Genomic DNA, 18,681 nt, shown 5'->3' on the forward strand with positions numbered 1-18,681 from the left:
ACCTTCCTGACCAGCTGGCTACACCTACAGAACAGTCATTAGACTTCTTTTTTTGACTCTGGTCAGTAAAACTCTGGCCAGTTTTACCTCATCAATTCGGCCAAGCAATAACAGACCATAATCTTTTGTTTCCCAGTAACCTGAGGTCCTGTCCCATCCTCTAACCCATGGCAACAGATAAAGAACTGAATATTGTATATTCTTTTTTATATAAGTGCTTTATCTTATTTTTCAAAATCTTTATTTTGAATGTGAAGTGTAACATTCAAGCTCATGTTTTCCAAAATAAAGGAAATCTCTTAAATTCATTTTTGCTTCATGATAATTTCAATGATGCAATAAGCAATAAGTTTTCTGGCTAAAAGACAATATTTCATGCTCCAAACAAGGGAAAAGATCTCATTTGCCAGAACTAAAGAGATTTGTTGGCATGTTATTACAAAAGCCAGGATCTAAAAATCTTCTAAAAGCTTTCTGGTTTGGTATATTTAAACAGCTCATTATTTACATACTCAATTACTCTGGTTTATATTTTTACGATATAAAGTAGACTCAAACTATTAAATCAAGTTTCCTCTCTATGGTTTGGAATGCTGTGCAAGTTTAGTTTGTGATGAGGTGTTGGAATTGACACCTTAAAAAAGAATTTCAGGAGAATCCATTCTTTCACAGTAATACTGTATGAAAATCCATGGGTATTCCTGCCACTTGCTGACCTCATTCCTCACCAATAAAGCATCTTTCCAACCTTTAAATATGTTATAAAAATATACCATAAAACTACATATCCTGCTGCCTAAGCCAAAGAGCTTTTTGAATGACCTTGCAATTGGTATTATTTATGTAGGGAGTAACTGTGTGATACCTCACAAGCTAAGCAAAGGTTAAGACCCTGCCACCACATTTGGAATAATCAAACTTTCTTGCAATTTCAGATGAGTCATCCAAAAGAAATATTATCACCAATTTCTATATATTTCAACGGAAAGGTCCCAATTATTTCCTTGTAGAGCGCAGTTTGAAGGGCAAAGAAAGAGTAGGAAGTAGAAGAAACAAGTAGCTTTTAAATATTAAAATAAAAAAGATAAGCCAAGGAACTACGATAAGAGAGAAAAAGAATAAATTAGAAAGATGTGGAATGAAACCTTTGGCAGTCCTCTGCTGTCTTTAATGTCTTTGTTCTCTTCCTTCCTGGTCTGCTCTGCCTCCCTTGTCTCTCTAAACTTTCCTTTTAATCACTTCTAGCCCACCTTACTTCCTACAGTAAATCAATTAAACTTAAGAGCTGACCCTTCTCTCACCTCCTCTGCAGAAGATGTTCAGGAGGAAGGGGTCAACCTCAATTCCTGAACAAGCTCCGAGATGACCATTGTATCTTCTCTAATAACAGTAAAATGTCACCTTTCCCTGTGCTTCAGAGCAGCAGTATAATGCCCATAGGATCAAGGGGAAGAGGACATTTAAGAAGTGTGTTTTGAGGATTTGTTCTGAGGGAGAGGGGAGAAAAGGAAAAAGCTGATTTATCTGACCCACACCTCAATTGGGATCCTGATTAACCTCTTCAGGCCAGAAGAGAGGACTGAAAATGCAGACTGGAAGTGGCCAGCCCCAGTTTATGGCTCTTAATTCCTTACAGTATGAGAAATCACTGTCCACGCACAGAGGAGGAAAGTCCAAGAGAGGGAGAATTTCAGGCCCCAAGGGTGTGCTACCAGAAACAGTAAAACACACTGTAGTCCCCCTGTACCCCTAAAATGTAAGTGATTTCACCAAGTGTATACACCTACTTTTAATGAAACCTTTCCAGCTTCAAAACCATCACCCAAAGAGGCCTGACCCTTTATTTCACAGTTGACATGTGCAAATACTCTGCTTCCAGACTCCAGAGATTCCAGGGGGACCCACATGCATCCACAAGTGGTTACTGATATCCCACAGGCAGACAACCACATAGGCCCTCAAAAGATATTCCTTACCTCTCTTGATCTGTTAAAATTATATTCCCCATCCAAGTAGAACACCACAAATCCAAACGTGATGCGTTTTTCTCACACGCATAATAAATACCAGGAAAATTACAGTCACACTCATATAAATGGGGTAGCCAAAAATTTTAGTTGATACAAGGGAAGATTCTGCAGCTTTCACAAAGCTTTGTAATACAACAACTGTACATTAATATAGTATTTTTATTCATTTGCCATTTTCTAATGAAACAGTGGCAAAGAGGCACAAGCTATTGCAACTCATGCCAGTGGGTTGGCAGACAGATCAATGACTATAAAAATCATCACAGAAAACAAATGATTTCAGGTGTTCTGTTTCTAGATGTGTCTGTGATGCTTGTTATCTGAGACTGTAATCTTTATAAATCCTGTCTTTTCAGCTTGCTATCTCACTAAATCAAAGCAGAAGATTAGGAAGAAATTCCCAAGCAGAGGTCTGGACCCAGCAACTGGTAATAGCACTGATTCTTCAAAACAGTTATAGCATAAATTCTAAGCGATTTTTAAATTTAATGTTATTGTCATTTTACAGGATAAGAGCAATTTTTAACGAGTAGCTGAAGCACACTGAGCATGCATTAAAATTGTGCCCCCTTGTGTATTTTCATATGCTTTGATCACCACAAAACACACACAGAAGTACTGAAAGCCACAACTGGATTAAGTTCAGCTAAGAAAATCTTTTATGAAAAATGTAAAGCAACACCAAAAACTATGGCCTTTTCACTCCTTGAAGGCACTATTAACAAGTCATTCAGAGTCTTGAAGTTTGTGAAAGAAAAGTTCAGTAATTTCCTTCAACCGAATAAACTCAATTTTCTTAAATGGCAAAGACTGCCTTTGACTTGCTCATATGCATATTTAATTTTTCTACAAATGAAGTTCGCAGGTGAAATGATTTACTCAAATTCACCCATAGCAGAACAACAGCAAACTGGTAGGTACAACTCAGATCTTCTGACACCCCCACCTGTTTCCTCTTCCCTGGAATCAGCATTTTCTCTCCTAAAAATCAAAGCTCTGGCTTATTGGTTAAAGTTCCAACCAAAATAATACACTCTACTTTTCAGAGAGCACTTACATCCTGGAGAAGTTTCTCCAAGTTTTCCTGCAGCTCGTAAAAGTACCGAGAAGTAATAAGACCTTCACGTGATTTATCTAGGCAATCTCTGGCCAGTTCAATAACTTGATGATGAATGAAACTTAGGACCCCATCCGCTAATTGCAGCACGTTCTCCGGAGCATTCGAGGCAATAAACTCGGCCAGCCGTTCTTCCATCTGTGCCGTGGCCTAAGAGTACAGAACAAAGAGAAATTACCCCTGAATTTTACTAACACAGATCTTAAAACAAAAACGAGCAGGGTGCTAAAAGCAACACTGTCAATTCCGACTTGCACGAGGCTTAAAAAAAAAATATTGCAAAACACAATAGCATCTTGCTGAGAGTAAAAAACAGCGTATCAGAGGCAAAAGTTATGAGCTAACAACAAAAATTAATCAAAACACGCTTTCTGAAAATGCAAATGACCGTAGAAATATCTTGGTCCTGAGGCTGTATTCCCCCCTGGGTCTCCAGAGTAAGGATGTAAGATACGAGGCAGTTTTCAGAACTTTTAGACAGGACCGTGGAAGCTGAAAATCATTGCCCCAAGCAGCAGACACACAGCATTTCTATCACTCTAAGCCCTGATATCCTGTCTCCAGAGAAACATCTATTTTTGCTGGTGGTGGAACAGGAAGGAATGGCCATATTGACAGCTGTGGGATACACAGTCTTCTACACTCATTTCAATGAGATGTTAACTTTCAAAGCTTGCTTCCACAGATTTCAATATTCAGCTTTTTAAAGGGCAAACACACTTATTTTCACTGCAGATCACTTCAGCACATTTCAGCGTAACTGAAGCGTTCAGCTTGATTTTTCTAAAAACACAAATCTAATCTATCCTTATTACTTCTTGAGTACCAAAAGCCCCAGTGGCAAACTTGGGTTTTGTCAAAACCTCCAGTATAATTAGGACTGACTTGAAAACAAAACTTTGCATTTCCAACGTGTAAGTGGAAAGCCTACCAAACCCAAAGAAGTCTGGATCAGTATAAGGTAAATTTAATGCAGTTATACAAGGAATACCAAGAGAATGTTATTCAGTTTGTTTTGAAATTACTCTTTAAAATAGCTGTTTAAAGTATATGCGAAAATAAACAAAACACCCCTCTTCCAGCCTTGATCTGATTTGGAATTTTAAGAAAAATACAAGTATTAGTTAAAAACATACAGAGAGCCAAAGCATGGCCCTTCTTCTCACTCTTGTAAGCATTTGTCATGCCAATAAAAGACATCAGAAATTTAGTAAACATGAAATACATACAAAAAAGCTTTTCAGCCTTTTCTATCTGAATCTCTACGTATATTAAATCCATTGCTTCCACTGCAGAATTAATACATGAAGCTGAGAAGGCAGCTTCAAACTCTCAGCAAACTGCACTGCTTGGAAATGAGATGTAGGAGCAGGGCTCCTCCAACGAGCACTACAAATTAATCCTGAGCTTGGGTACAAGTTCATTGAATGCAAAAAGTGATTCTTTACCTTTGGAAACCTTTCTTTGTACACATGGTTCATCATTATTATTTCACTGTCAAAGGAAACCGGAGAGCGACCAGGGCTAGAGGAGAAAAGAAATTATGTTACCATTTACAGATATCACACCAAAACCTTTCAAAATCCAGTGCTGGTCATGACACTGCCACACTGATTGTAGCCCTTCCAAACCTTTGAGTTCACTTCAGTAATGGGCAAATGCTTAACTTAAGAGAAAATTCTAGCAAGCAATGGCAGTCTGCAGCGATCTGGAAACTGCCAACATCCCTCTCTCCCCATGGACTCAGGCAGAAAACCACCTTTTTTTGGTGAATGTAAGCCCTAACACAGAAGCATGTAAAACCCCAGTGCATTTGTTGCAGATACATTTGTTGTGTTACTGCCCTACACAGCAGCAGGAGCAGCCCTGCTCCAAAAGAAATCACCATGATCTCTGGAGCCTCCAGTGCCAGAAGGGAGCAGAGCAATAGGAAGCAAGGAAGTTGAGATGACTTGCTTTTCTTTGTCTGAAGGATACCACAATACAGGAGGGATGCACAAGCAGTGTTATTCAACTAAATTATATATAAATACCACAAAACTGCACTTCCTTGAGGCACGTTACACCACGGATGCATATGCATCTATGCATAGGTTAGCAAGGAACTTCAAGCACAGCAAAAAAACAGGACACTAAGTCTTGACAAGCTGCATTTATATTAGTGTTTGGGTGGGTTTTTTTTAAAGAAGAGTTGCATCTTGTTTCATCACATCTGATGGTATGCAGTGCTCTGACTCATCCTGCCACTGAGGACAGCAGATGAGGTAATGCAGATAATCCCCAGCTACAGGATCGCCTGCAGCATCTCATTTCTCCAGTTACCTTGTTTTAATGTTCAAGACAAGCAAGGGCTTCAATTATTTGGCATCTTACATGATCATTGTCTTTGTGATTTTAAGAGTACTAAATACTGCTAAAAATAATCTATGTCAAAAAATACAATTTTATCTTGAATGAATTCAAACATTTCAAACTTTCTAGTGAAGGATGAAATGAATCTCTCTAAATGGAATAAATGCATTTTAAACTTGGAATGCATTACAGTTACTACCTTGTTGCTAACCTATTTAAAGGAAAAATATTCTTTTGGCAACACATATTAACAATCCAAAGAAAATTTAACTCACTGTCGCACAGACTACAGCAATACCAATCCCTTTTTATGCCTTGTACTGAAATTCCATGAAATACATCGTGTCTTGTTTTTATTACTGTTTATCCCTTAGCTTGGGAAAAGCACTTCAGATTAAATCTCTCACTGAATCCTTACGTTGAAGGAGAAAAAAAATTATTTGAATGTTTTGAATATGAAGTAAAAACACATTCTCATCAACTTCCCTTAGCTTGGTAGATAGCTATTTTTAATCAAGGAAAATTTTATTTAGGAAGAAACTTACATTTAGATTCATATGGAATGTATGACATGATTAAACAGAAGGGTAAGAACATTTAAATTCCAGGCCTATAAGCAAATTCCCCCATGTATCTCGCCTGTTATCCTTTTTTCTCTAAGACCAAACAAGTTGACACAAACACAACACTTGTTTACTTGTGTACTTGTGGTACTTCACATGGAGCTGAAGGACTTGGTGAACACAGTTATTGAAGAATTTATTTTTCTCCTGTGTAATTTTTCACTGTGTGATTTAAGTGAGGTATAAATTACAAGGATATATAAGCTCTTTGATACTAACTACAGAAATATGGAGGCACATACATACTTCATTTTAGCACTAACATTTGCACATGCTTAAGTATTTGCTATCTTAGGGCTACAATAAAACATGAGGGACTTTGCCTTTTGCTTTCAAGGCACTTTATTCATATGGATGCAGGAAATTAAGAGCTATGCAGAAATCAAGCTACTTGAGCTGTCCTGCCAGCAGATGTAGCATTTCCTTAGGGAGACCCATGATGACAGGAAAATTTATTGGGTTTGCTTTCGTTTTTTACAATTCTGAAACAATTTCTGTGCACACCAACTGGCAAGAAAATAAACATTTAAAATCCTTCCGCTTCCTTGGGCACTGGCAGTTTTGTCTCTCACCTTTGGGAGCTCATCAATGCCACTTTTTACCATCTAAAACAACAGAGCACCATCCACAAAACTCTGGACAAAACCTCAGATCAAGGTTCACATTGTCATTCAAAATAAAATCTGCTCAATATACCAGGCCAACTTAAATGTCTAGCTGGCTATAGCAAGACTTCAACATAATACACTGCGTCATAATTTTTAATGTTGATCCTTAGCTTGGGAAACTAAGGAAATAATTAGCTGGATAACTGACTAACTAACCAAAGGCTGTCTGTCTGGCACTGCTGGGTACTTCACAGCACCCCTGAGACACAGTGAAGTGAAAAAGAAACAAGGACTAGGTAGATAACTTAGGGCCACCAAGGGAGAACATAAGGAAATTTAGAAAAAAAAAGATAAAAGGAGTTTAATATATTTTACTGGCATGACAGCTTTTCAAATGCAAAAGCTTCACACATCTATCTAGCACCAAAAATTTCACGTACAGAACTAAACCAGTCTAACATTTCAAGCCTCACAAAGGAACAGATTATTTTCTGCAAAACAGAGGACACATGCTGTGCACGTGCATAACATTTTAAGACAAAAAGCAGGTTACTTCTCTTTTCTTGGTGCAGACAGGTAGGTCAAAGAAATGATTATTGTCAGTGAGTTTTTCATTTCAGCAGAGCAGACATTAGAAGAATAATATCTGTCCCCTTAAGCTTAGCAGCAGAATGAAAAACTACTCTCTCTTCTCCCCTTCTTCGCCCTCCCTCCACTTTATGAAAGATGTGGTGGTAGACTTCCAGTGATATCTATCTCCCAAAAAAATTTCTATAGCCTTCAACTTGTCAAAACTCATGTGTCCTTATCTGATGCTGGAAAGTGAAAATAGCTTATAGACAGTTATTTCAAGGAGTAGCATTTATAGTAAAAACTGAAATCTTACAAAATCTAGTTTAAGTGTGACTAAATAAAACTGAGATGTTTATGAATACCTAATTTTTCCTCCACTGTGACAGCTGTATTTATCAGGAAAAAGCAAAGAAGCTGAAAGCACTGTGCTTCCCTCTGATTTCATCCTGTACATAAAGGTTTAATTAGGCTGTATTTACAGTACATTACAAAAGTCAGCAGCCATAGAAAACTTAGAACCATAAACCTTAATTTTCTGTCCTTTCCAGACACAGAAAATATGGAATTTTAAAACTAGAGACCTAACAGTTGAATAAAGTAGGGACTAAGGTAAACCTAATGCTGAAGGTAAGCCTTCCTCTTCTCTCAAGAAATAATTACTTAAATCTTTGACCTAATGAAAATTACATTAATACTAGAAGTCAGAAAACTCCGCTGCAATTAGCTCTTTCCAATAGTTCAGGTTTTTTATGCATGCCAACAAAGACTGAGACTGCTTCAGAATGAAAGTAGGAAGTTAGAATGATGAGCAGTACAAAGGGCAAATAAGAATACCCAGTTTTACTCGTAACAGAAAACCATGAAAATGGTGAGTGAACCCAAAAATTAATACATTTAAAAACAATCACTCTGAAGAACCTCTTCAAATCAGGTTCACAGAACCCACTGTCTTGAGAGAGAAAACAAAGAGACCAACGTCATCTGTAATGCTGCTAGAATGTATTTTCATAAGGAACAGATGCCTTATGCTTCAGAACATAAACCCATTATCCTTCTCCAGCAAATCCATGGCTCTGTGAATCCCCATTCCACAGCCTGTGGCGGGTGGCACTTCCTGAGTGCAGCAGCATGAAGGGATGAAGCCACCAAGATTACTCAAGTGGTTAAAGCTGCCCCTTCAGCGCAGTGAAATGAGAGAGCTCCACGACCTGCAGCATCAATTCCAAAGATAAAAATGGTCTATGCAGGCCCACTGGTGTGGTTTCACAACACCTATTCCTGCTTCCCATCTTGGGTATTTTATTCTTAAAAGTGGCAACCGGCATTTTCTAGGAGTTTTCTCTGTATATTGTTGATGGCAGGATCCAGCATGTCGGAAGTCAGGTTGGAGGATTGCACTTAAAAAGCACTACCCAGCAAACAGATGAAGGAGCATATCTGATTAAGGATGATCTCATCTACTTCAACTACATAAAAATTCATTGCAACAATCTTCAGCCCTTTTTCCCTAGACAACATTATCGTGAAATACAAAAAGAGATCAAGAAAAATGGGCAGATTGGTGGGCTGAGTGACTGCACAAAGGCAGCTCCTGAAGAAGTCGTTATTAGTTAACTCTACTTTTATCTCTGACATTCTCCACACATTCCCACATGTTAGCAACTGCTAAAGATGACAAGTAAAGAGAACTGGGAAAAGATGGAGGGCAGCATCTCTCTAACTTAAAAAGAGTAATGACGCCAAGTTCAGTGCAAGAATTCACAACTCTTCATGCATTTTACTCCAGGGAGAAAAGATCTTCAGGTAAAGCCCAGGATTGTTCAAAACAAGTCAATGTAGCCTGGGGATCTCTCTGTTGGTCAATAACCTGAAGGATTTGAAGGTTGCCTCACAAGAAAAAGAGAACAGTTGAGAGATATTTAGGAATTACTTCTGCAGGTAATAAAGAAATATTCTCTTCCACTGAAGACACACTGTAAGCACCAAAACAGGTGGGTCACATGGAAATATGTTCTTTCACTTAGCATGTGAGTGCTGGATCTTTCTGAGACAGATGAGAGAACAGACTCCTGGACTTTGCAAGCAACTCTATAAGCACATCTCACTTTTGCATCCCAGCGTTGATCTCAGGATCCCTCCTTCCCCCAGCATGGGAAAGCAGATGGGAAAGAATCAATGCCATTTCTTCAGTGCTGAAATTCAGGGCATTTCAAATAAGGTGTGATTAGTTAAAAGATGAGTATCCTCAAGCCACACTGGCAGAAGACCTCAAACAAACTGCTACCAACCTGTCAGTGCAGTGTAGCCAACACCACTCTCCACGACTGTGTGCGCTGTTATTTTTTTCATCCAGTTTGATCATTAGAAGTGTTCTGTACAAACAGAACATTTGCAGCTAGGTACAAGAAAATGGTAAATTTCTAGCTGAAGAAGGGTATTTTTCCAAAAGTTACATCCAGGCAGCACTCTATATCTAGGAGCATAAAAGGATCATCTGACACTTCTAAAAATTCTTGAGTTACAGAGACAAAAACGTCCCAGCACTTGACAGTGACATCTCAAAATGCCAGTTCCTCTTGCACAAAAAGAGATGTAAGGCTGCAGTCACATAGGATGAAAAATGAAAACCTGTTAACAATCAGACCATCTTCTAAATTAGAAAGACATGGCCATCAATTAAGGAAAACATCTGATATATTTTGTTCAACTGCTTTTCATTAGAGCTGATCAAACAAGAGTAATGAATGCTTATGAAAATACACATTTTTAGGAAATTCCTGCTAAATTTTCAACACATTAACTGCTCAGCTTTTATTTTTTAAGTAAGTGAAAATAGCCTCTCAGCAAGTGAGCTAATTCTAAGGTGTGAGCAAATAAACAAGCAAGCTCTCTGCAGTGAATAAGGTCTGGTCTGCACTTATTTCAGTACTTGTTTGTTTACAAGGACAGGCTACCCTCTGGCAAAGAGGGTATTTGCTCCTGCAAAGGTTGCTCCAAATGGTTGGACTGACATATCAATTTCCCTTGGAGGTGCAAGGGGTCAGCATGAATGCTTGGTAGTGGCAAGGGTGCTTTAGAGTCACTTGGCATCACAGTACTAGCAATAAGCAAAATGAAAAACAAATGAAGCACAAAAAGTTGAAAAAATTAAATTACTTCATTCAAAGCTTTGGAATACCAATAGCACTGGCCATTACCACACTAAAAACCAGAGAGAGCTAGAGAAAGTATTCAAGAGAGGAAGAAGATTAATCAGTTGTATGACACGCTGAATTAATCTCATCACAAATTCTAAACCTACTACACGATAACTCTGCTTTAAATTGGCTTTAAAATTCTAAGCGAGCTGATAACCCACACTAACAAGGAAGAAAATAAAATTGGGCTTTTCACACTGTTGTGTGAAATCATTCTGACATTAGCAAAAGTGTCTTCTGCAACAGAAATACACCTGAGTTAGAAAGGGTAACAATGGCTTTAGCCACCTGTTGTCTACCTACAGTAGCTGTCTTATCTATAAGAGAATTAGTACCACTACAGCTACACTACTCAGCTGCAGTCAGTGTTAAGAGTGACAGGAAGAGGACTGAAGTAGGACTATTGTTCAAAGAGACTTAGTACAAATCATACAGCTATTCTTTTACTACATGGTAATTTGCAGAGATCACAGGCTAAGTGTGCTACTACCCACAGTACTTACCTGCTCCTGTAGATTACTGTGTAACTACACTTAGTTGATCCATATGCAATTACCACGCAGCCTGCACTGAAGTTTAGAACATACAAATAATTACAAATAATCAAAGGTCAGCTCTGCCGTGACACAATACTCACCACGGATTTTTTTATTATCCTGGCCTGTTTCACTTCTTTCTTTTACAAACCCCCAACTAGGTCCTGAGCTGGGCACACTGATTCAGCATTTCCAGCTGGCAGAGTTTTTGAATATTATCAATGAATTTAAGGGTGATATCCACCTCTGACACCCTCAGAAGAGAAGCAAAACAGAGACTTCACCTCCTTGAACCCTGCTTGTATAAACCCTTTTTCTTTCACAAGAAGCTGTGCTTAGAGTATACATCCCTAGACTTTCATTCACTTGATCCATCCCTAAAGGCATAGCAAAACTTGAAGTTATTGCCATGATACAAAGTGTTTGCAGATTTATTCCATATAATTGTTAGAGACCTGCAAGAAAGACTGCTCATAGACTTTGTGGAATTTCTGTCTTTGGAGATATTCAAAAGCCATATAGACACGGTCCTGGGCAGTCTGCTTGAGCAAGGGTTTGGACAGGATGACCACCAGAGGTCCTTTCCAATCTCATCCATTCTGTAATTCCATGAAAGATGAAATTCCAGTTGCTTCTGGTTTTATGTATGGCAAAATCAATCGCACAAGGAAATAACCCCTGGATAGCTATCTTTGAATAACCAGTTCTCTGAAGCAACAGTAAAAATTATTCAACTACTAATGCAGGAGAAACATTTTCAGTGCTATGACAAAATAGCTCTGGGGTGCAATTCCATTTAAGCTTTTCACTTTATCTACTCTAGTTTTCATACTCCTTCAGAAACGCTGCCAGAAAAGTTATTAACAGTGGCTGTAACCACATCCTTATGTCACTGTAGCAAAATTCTGAGAAGAAACTTCACTACGGGAAATCTACATTCTATAGATTTAGTCTGACACTAAAGCAGACTATGCCAACCATTTTGCAATCCAAAACCTCAGTATCAAATGTTAAAAAAAACCAAAAAAATTCTGATTGGGTGAGGTGAGCTAAATATTGATCAAAATAGTTTCAAAGACATGTAACAAATCAACTACAAATGACCGTTCTTAGATTTGAAGGCACATACAGGAATGCAGTAGATTTGAAGGCAGATACAGAAATGCAGTACATGTGTTCAACATCTTAAAAATTCGAGAAACGACCCAAAGCTCACCTGAGACTGCGAGATCGAGGCCTGAGGGCTGGAGAATGGCGCCCTTCCTCATCAGTGATGCTCTCAGTACTGAAATGCTTTGTCAGGAAATGAAGTTCATCTGCCGTGGGCTGAAAGGGCAGCTGGTGCAGCTTCTCCTGAGATGAGCATGATGACTGAGTACAGAAAAAAATACAGAAAAGAAATGCACTAAACGCATGCATAGGGGTCAGCTAATGAATGGAAGAGGAACAGGCTCTGCCAGACACTGCACACTCCAGCAGAAAAGAAAGCTATTTATCAGACCAGGTGCCTCTTTTTATTGTTCTCTTTAGGCTAAGCCAACCCTTACATACTATGACAGAGCTGGTGAGATCAGGAAAACTTTGCGAGAGGACTTGGGAAACCACTGCATCCAATTCTGGAAGGATTCCATCTGATCACGCAGATAATTTATTATCAGGAGACGGAAAGGGAGGTACGTGAGAACCAGCACTACTCTGGAGAGGACAAGGAGGTTCCTGGAGTGGTGAGCAACTTTCTTTCCTTTTCCCTCATGCTCTCTTAGCTCAGGAGTTTCCACTGGCATGCAGAATGCTATGGAGCTGTGTAGACTTTTTTGCTGACTATTGGCTCTCATTGGAAATTGCTGCTGTAAATGGTCAGGATTTTATTTCTCCTTTCCTTTACCCATCAGGCTTCTTCTCTAACCAAGGAGACAATAACAAAATGAAACTCACCAACTTTGTTTTAAGATTAACAGAGTTTCTTATTACAGAGCTAAACAGCTTATTCATCTGTAAATAAGTTGATGCATTTATATGATGGATGTCCTGAGATAATGATAGACATGAAACTGTTCTAATCCTTGAACCTCATAAAACCTGAGATTAAAACAAATATTTGTGGGAAATGCTAATAACATCAAATGTTGGACATTCCAGGGGAAAAAGCTGTAAATCAACTAAGAAATGTGGGGGTTTGTGTGTGATTTTTCAATGTCCCTCTCCATTTTACAGAAAATATATTATGTAAGGACAAATTAAAAATTCTCTTTAAAAACAAAGGGAAAAAGAAAACAAGAAAAAAGGGCTGAATAACCAGAGTAGCACTGAGTAACACCAGTGGGCCTTATTAAAAATATCACCCTAATCTAAGTTCCAAGGCTCATTATTATCTGATAAAATTCATTATATACACTGTTCCAGTAGAAAAACTTGTACTTTTGTTAAAATGATCCTCACTCAAACTGGAAGCACTGCATTCTAGTACCAGAAGTATTGTTAGGAGAGAATTATATCTGATATAACATGTATGACTGAAGCTTAAGCTCACTAACATGGGAAAAAAAGCCTATATATCTCTTGTCATATAGCTAGATCCTTTTGATTGACATTTTCTGAGGAAAAACACCCAGTCAACCAACAAATCTGAGATAAACAAGTCACATAGAAAGTATCAGTTCAAAAACCAGTTCAACTACTGTAAATACTGTAAGCAACAGAAAAATGGGGTGATATGAGAACTTACAAACATAAAGGTTCTGTCCTTTAATAAAAATATAATTGGCTCAAGAGCCCAGATCCACCCTCTCTACACTGCACAAAGGTATTTACAGAAAAGAACTCCCCTGAAAGCCTTGGGATGTGCATGAACTCCTCAAGTGTGCCTGGAACTGGAAACCACCACTTCCAATGTTGTGCAGGGATCATGCTGAGAAGTCACCTCCAGCTCAGTGTCCACACAGTGATGATTCCCCAGATGGTGGATCAGTTTACACTGATAATCCACACTGAAGCCAAGATGGAGAGTTTGGTTATTTGCCCCCTTGTCCAGTCATTCTGCTGCTCACGCTGCTTATGCCAATTATAAAGAATATTCTCTATGGTATAGAATTACTCAAGTTCTGTTTTGATTTTCAGAGATTTCTTTGATGCCTTTCTGTGTGTCTCACACCACACAAGGAGCAGGAAGAAGTACCTGCCTATGAAAAAGCCTCACAGAAAAGGTACGTGGCAGCTGACATCCCATTCATGACGAATAACATGGATACTGCAACAAAGCAGGAATTACCAAAGATACTGTCTTACAAACCTGCATTAGCAGGTACCCAAGTTCTGGCACTACAAATACATGTCTAATTTAAAACAAATTAGAAGGAAAGTTACAAAAATTAGAAGGAAAAAAAAAGTCAAAACTTATAGTCTAGAAAAATCATTAAAAACTTTGTTTCCCAACAGCAAAATCACTGGGGAAGCAGTGCTAGTAAACCCATGGATGACTCAAAAAAAATCCTCCCTCCACTTCCTCTCCTTAAAAGCAATCAGATCACAAAGTTTGTAATTCCAAAGAATAATTAATGAAAGTCCTGAAGATAAAGACCATGGACTTTTCTTGCCAAGGGCTTCTCTAGCAGTGTTAAGGGGTATAACATTTTAATGAAAAACCATGAAAGCGAAGTGAAACACTCCTGAAGTATTGATTTTTAAGTAATCACATCACAGTATTCAACATTTGCAGCAGACTAACACAAACACCCCCCTGGTGTCTTAATTACAGATGGAGAATTAGCTTAGCCTTCTCCAGTTAAAAAAAAAAATCAAGTGAATACTACAGTAGGTTATAAACTAACTCTGCATCTAGAAAATGAATAGTAGATTAGTTGCTTAAAAATAATTGTATATTGGCCCATTTAACTGATTATTTTATGTTCATTGAGTTTGAAAGAAGGTCTTCTTCAGCTTTTCTAGAGTTGGTCTGATAATATTTATCTATGGAAAGGATAAATGTGGTTTGTTTGGGTTTTTTTTTTTTTTTGTAGTGTCATGACTCATTTGGAAGTAAAGAATTAAACAGAATCTACAGGTTTTTACTGACCTTAAACTACATAAAGGCCTTGGTTTGTTCAGCAGGTTGACAGAGCAGCTGATCTATGACCACAGAGGTGCAGGTCAGCTCTTGCTCTCACACAGAAACTCAGACCAGCAGGACATGGACACGTGCACCAGAAGGAAAGTCTATTGTCCTCTTTCTATCTTGCTTGAAAAAGAAACAATCTTGAGGACTGATCACACGAAATGGAAGCTCAAAAATCTGCTAAATTTGTATCTGCAGCATTAATTCACCGTGCCCTTTTGACAAGGCCCTGGACTGCTTCTTACTTCGGTTTTAAAGTCAGTGCAGGAATAACACCACTTATCAACTTCAGAGGTGTTATTCAGATCAATTCAAATTAATTCTAATCTGTGAAATACTACGATAATAGTATTGTCATAGACAAGTCCTAAGTAGGATTGGCTTAGAGATGTAATATCAAGTTTAACAGCTCCAACAATTGGATCACTACTTACTAAACAGCCCATTTCAATGTCTTACTAAGATTGTAACACAGACCAGCAAAAGGACAAGAGATGAGAGACTTAGCCATTTAGGAAAAAAAAAGTCTTGGAATTACATGTTTTAATCTATTTTCTGCAGGAAGGTGAATTCAGGTCTACCTACAACTATCACTTCATGATTCTCATTGCACCATCCTGTTTTCTGTTACTTATAATGCTTTGGAAAATTACACAGTTTGAACTGATGCTTTCTACGGGACATGTCTATCTCAGATTTTTTTTGTGGGGGGTTTTTTTGGTTTTTTTCATAGGAAAACATGAATCAAAATGATTTAGCTGTTTCTGGGAACATGACAAGAGACAAATATGCTTTCTTTCACATGCCAGCAAGTTGAGAACTTTCTAAAAGTAGCCTTAAAGTCCCTATTTCAAAGCAAGAACTGATAATTTCAACAGATTTTTCTTGTTGTTCTTGCCACTCTTGCTCTCTCTTTGGACATCTACCCAAAGCCTGGCCAAATATAAACTCTTGAAAAACTACTGATCACACCTGCAGGTAAGAACTTCCACACTGCAGGAAGTTTGGCCTCCAAAGGTGTCATCTTCACAGGCATCTTAGAAGCTGTCACAGTGACTACCATTGATCAAACTATTTGGATGCCATCCATACAGAAGTGACTGTACTTGCTCCACACTCTCATAGTTTCCTCCCAGAAGAGGACTTAGGCCTGGCTTATGCCCACAAAGATTTAACCTAAGACTATAAAGGCCAGAGCAGAGCTCCTTTTTAACAACTGCTCTCAGGTGCTTGAATATATAATAATGTTTGGCAGTGAAACCAGGGACACCTTTTTATCATGCTGATAATGAATTTCTTTTCTCTACATTTTCTGTGCTCCTGCCCACATATCTGTACACATACACAGACTTTAACAAGAGACTGAAATCAAGTCACCTGCCTTCTAAGGAGACCATAAAAAAACCACCCAAATTCAACAAAAAAAACAACTGTCTTGAAGTTCAAGAGATAATAAATTGTGGAAATTATGCAAACTAGAGTCTGAAGGAATGTGTCTGAGGCAATGAGGCTATAGAGATCAGATGAACATTGCAAAATCAAATTTTAGCCATATCAATTTAGGCTAAAAGAAAATTTTTGACCCCAATTCCTTCTCTTGCTATACAGACTGAATTTAACACTCACCTCCTAAGGAACTGTGTGATATATTTGTGTTTGAGAGACACTAGAAAGTTTATGGATGAGCTTAACAGCCCACACGGAAAACAATGATACAGTGTAAGATTTGCATAATGTGGAGTTCTGAGTCCTAATTAATGGTGGTATGGAATTATAATTATTGGGAACGTACTCTAAATTATTCACACAAAACTAAATTATCAGTAGAATTACTATGGGAAGAGGCAGTGATGTTACCACATAGTTGAAAGCACTCACCATAACACACACACAAAAGCAAGTTACATTAAGTCTGTACAGGCAGCCTTGACATTTCTACTTTTTCTCTGCTTGGCTTTGCAAGGTTGTTACATGGATAACCACAAAACTTACTTCACTTAAAGAGTAAGGTTCATTTTAGGGAGCATGTGAGAGTTACAGGGGTTAACACAGTGCTGTTGTCTTAGTGGCACTACTGACTGAACCCAAGCAAATTGCAGCCAGCCTTCCTAATGAAGGGTGTAAGAACTGAAAAGCTTCATTAGGAGGTTGAAATTACTGGAGTTGAGTAACAGATGTGGATTATCAGTTTTTCTTTCTGCTAGCCTGATAGCAGAGGTTTTAGTACTCAGAACTTGAAAGCAGACAAGAATTTCATTTCCCAGTTATAAAAAGCTGAGAGCTGGAAGGTAATTATGCACTATGTCTGAGTCCTGCCACTTCAGAGACAGTGTGTCTCTCAACTGATCAGTCAAGCCAAGTGCTGCACTGGGATTTCACCAATGCTAAAGGCAAAATGCAAGATGATAGGAGCTGGGAAATGGAAGAAAAAAGCAGCAGAACCAATAATTCAAAAAAATTTAAAAATAATTAGTATATTAAATAATGTTAGCAAAACAATGAAGAAAGATCAGATATTTTAGTAGAGACTCGGAAGCTGATTTGTTAGGGTGTGTTTGTACAAACTGAATTGCTTGGAAAAGTCTGTGTCACTTACTGAAACTGTTGAACTGGGAGTGTTTGTTCCATAGCCAGATGAAGGAAGGGAGGCCAAGGACCAGCGTCGTCCATCCGTCCTGGGGAAAAGATGTGAGGGGAATCACGGTCAGGGACATATTGTGGCTAATTCTTAGGAAAAAAAAGCAATTTTCTCCCCCAAATCTCTTAACCTCACATTTTTATGAAAGTCTCAAGTTATTCAGATGGATCGGGTATCCTAATTACAACGACATTTGTGAAAAAGCAGCCAGGCTAAGTTTTAAAAGTAAAATTAGGTGACCTCGGAAAACATAAAGCAAATGGGCATCAGAATCCTGCATTAAGTAGATGCTTTGTATGTGTTACCCCTTGTACAAAAACTGGAGTTTTTAAAAGAGATAAATGAAAACAGCTCCCTGCAAACTTCTTTGAAAAAAGACAGTCATGCTTAAGATAATTACTTATGCATTTTCTCGTCTTCCAGATGAACATTAAAATTGAGAACAAAAAAAAAAATCACATTACATCAAGAATCAACTGAAAGCAGATTCATTTGTCTACCTAGTCAGAAAGCATCACCTGGCACAGCTAGGGAATTAAAACCACAACAGCAGATACAAACAGAGATGTGGGGTCCACTCAAAATACTAAGATAAGAATCAGAGAACTCTCCCTTTCTCCTCCAGTTAATGTAATATTAGTGGCTATTCCCCTACTGTAGTCAAAGAAACCTGACTGCTGGGGAAAATAGCCAAAACATGGTGGAGATATTTCAGAAAAGGTCTTGTTTTACTAATGTCAAAATTGAGGAACTACATGACTGCTTTCAGAAGAATCAGTATTGCCCTCCCTGAAACCTTCTCCACCCAAACCCCAAGCCTACTGTGGAAAGACATGGGGCTTTCTGGTACAAACAAATACAGTGCATTTATGCAAGTGCATTAAGAAATGGGATGT

The 18,681-nt window shown here is 38.3% G+C and overlaps 1 protein-coding gene across 5 annotated transcripts in view; it reads right to left on the minus strand.

Annotated features, from left to right (window-relative positions):
- The window catches only part of MAST2 (microtubule associated serine/threonine kinase 2), a 152,247-nt gene that overhangs the window by 38,428 nt on the left and 95,138 nt on the right, over positions 1–18,681 (minus strand). For 4 of the 5 annotated variants that reach the window (XM_018072089.2, XM_018072085.2, XM_018072083.2 and 1 more), the window contains 4 exons: positions 17,744–17,822; positions 12,253–12,407; positions 4,596–4,671; positions 3,088–3,297 (listed from right to left, as the gene is read on the minus strand). In XM_018072089.2, coding sequence (XP_017927578.2) covers positions 3,088–3,297; positions 4,596–4,671; positions 12,253–12,407; positions 17,744–17,822 — 520 coding nt within the window. The remainder of the gene's footprint in view (positions 1–3,087; positions 3,298–4,595; positions 4,672–12,252; positions 12,408–17,743; positions 17,823–18,681) is intronic. The other variant, XM_018072086.2, reaches the window with a different exon arrangement.

The sequence above is a fragment of the Manacus vitellinus genome, unplaced genomic scaffold (genome assembly GCF_001715985.3).
Source record: "Manacus vitellinus isolate BGI_N305 unplaced genomic scaffold, ASM171598v3 scaffold_21_pilon, whole genome shotgun sequence".
In the NCBI taxonomy this organism is placed as follows: domain Eukaryota; kingdom Metazoa; phylum Chordata; class Aves; order Passeriformes; family Pipridae; genus Manacus; species Manacus vitellinus.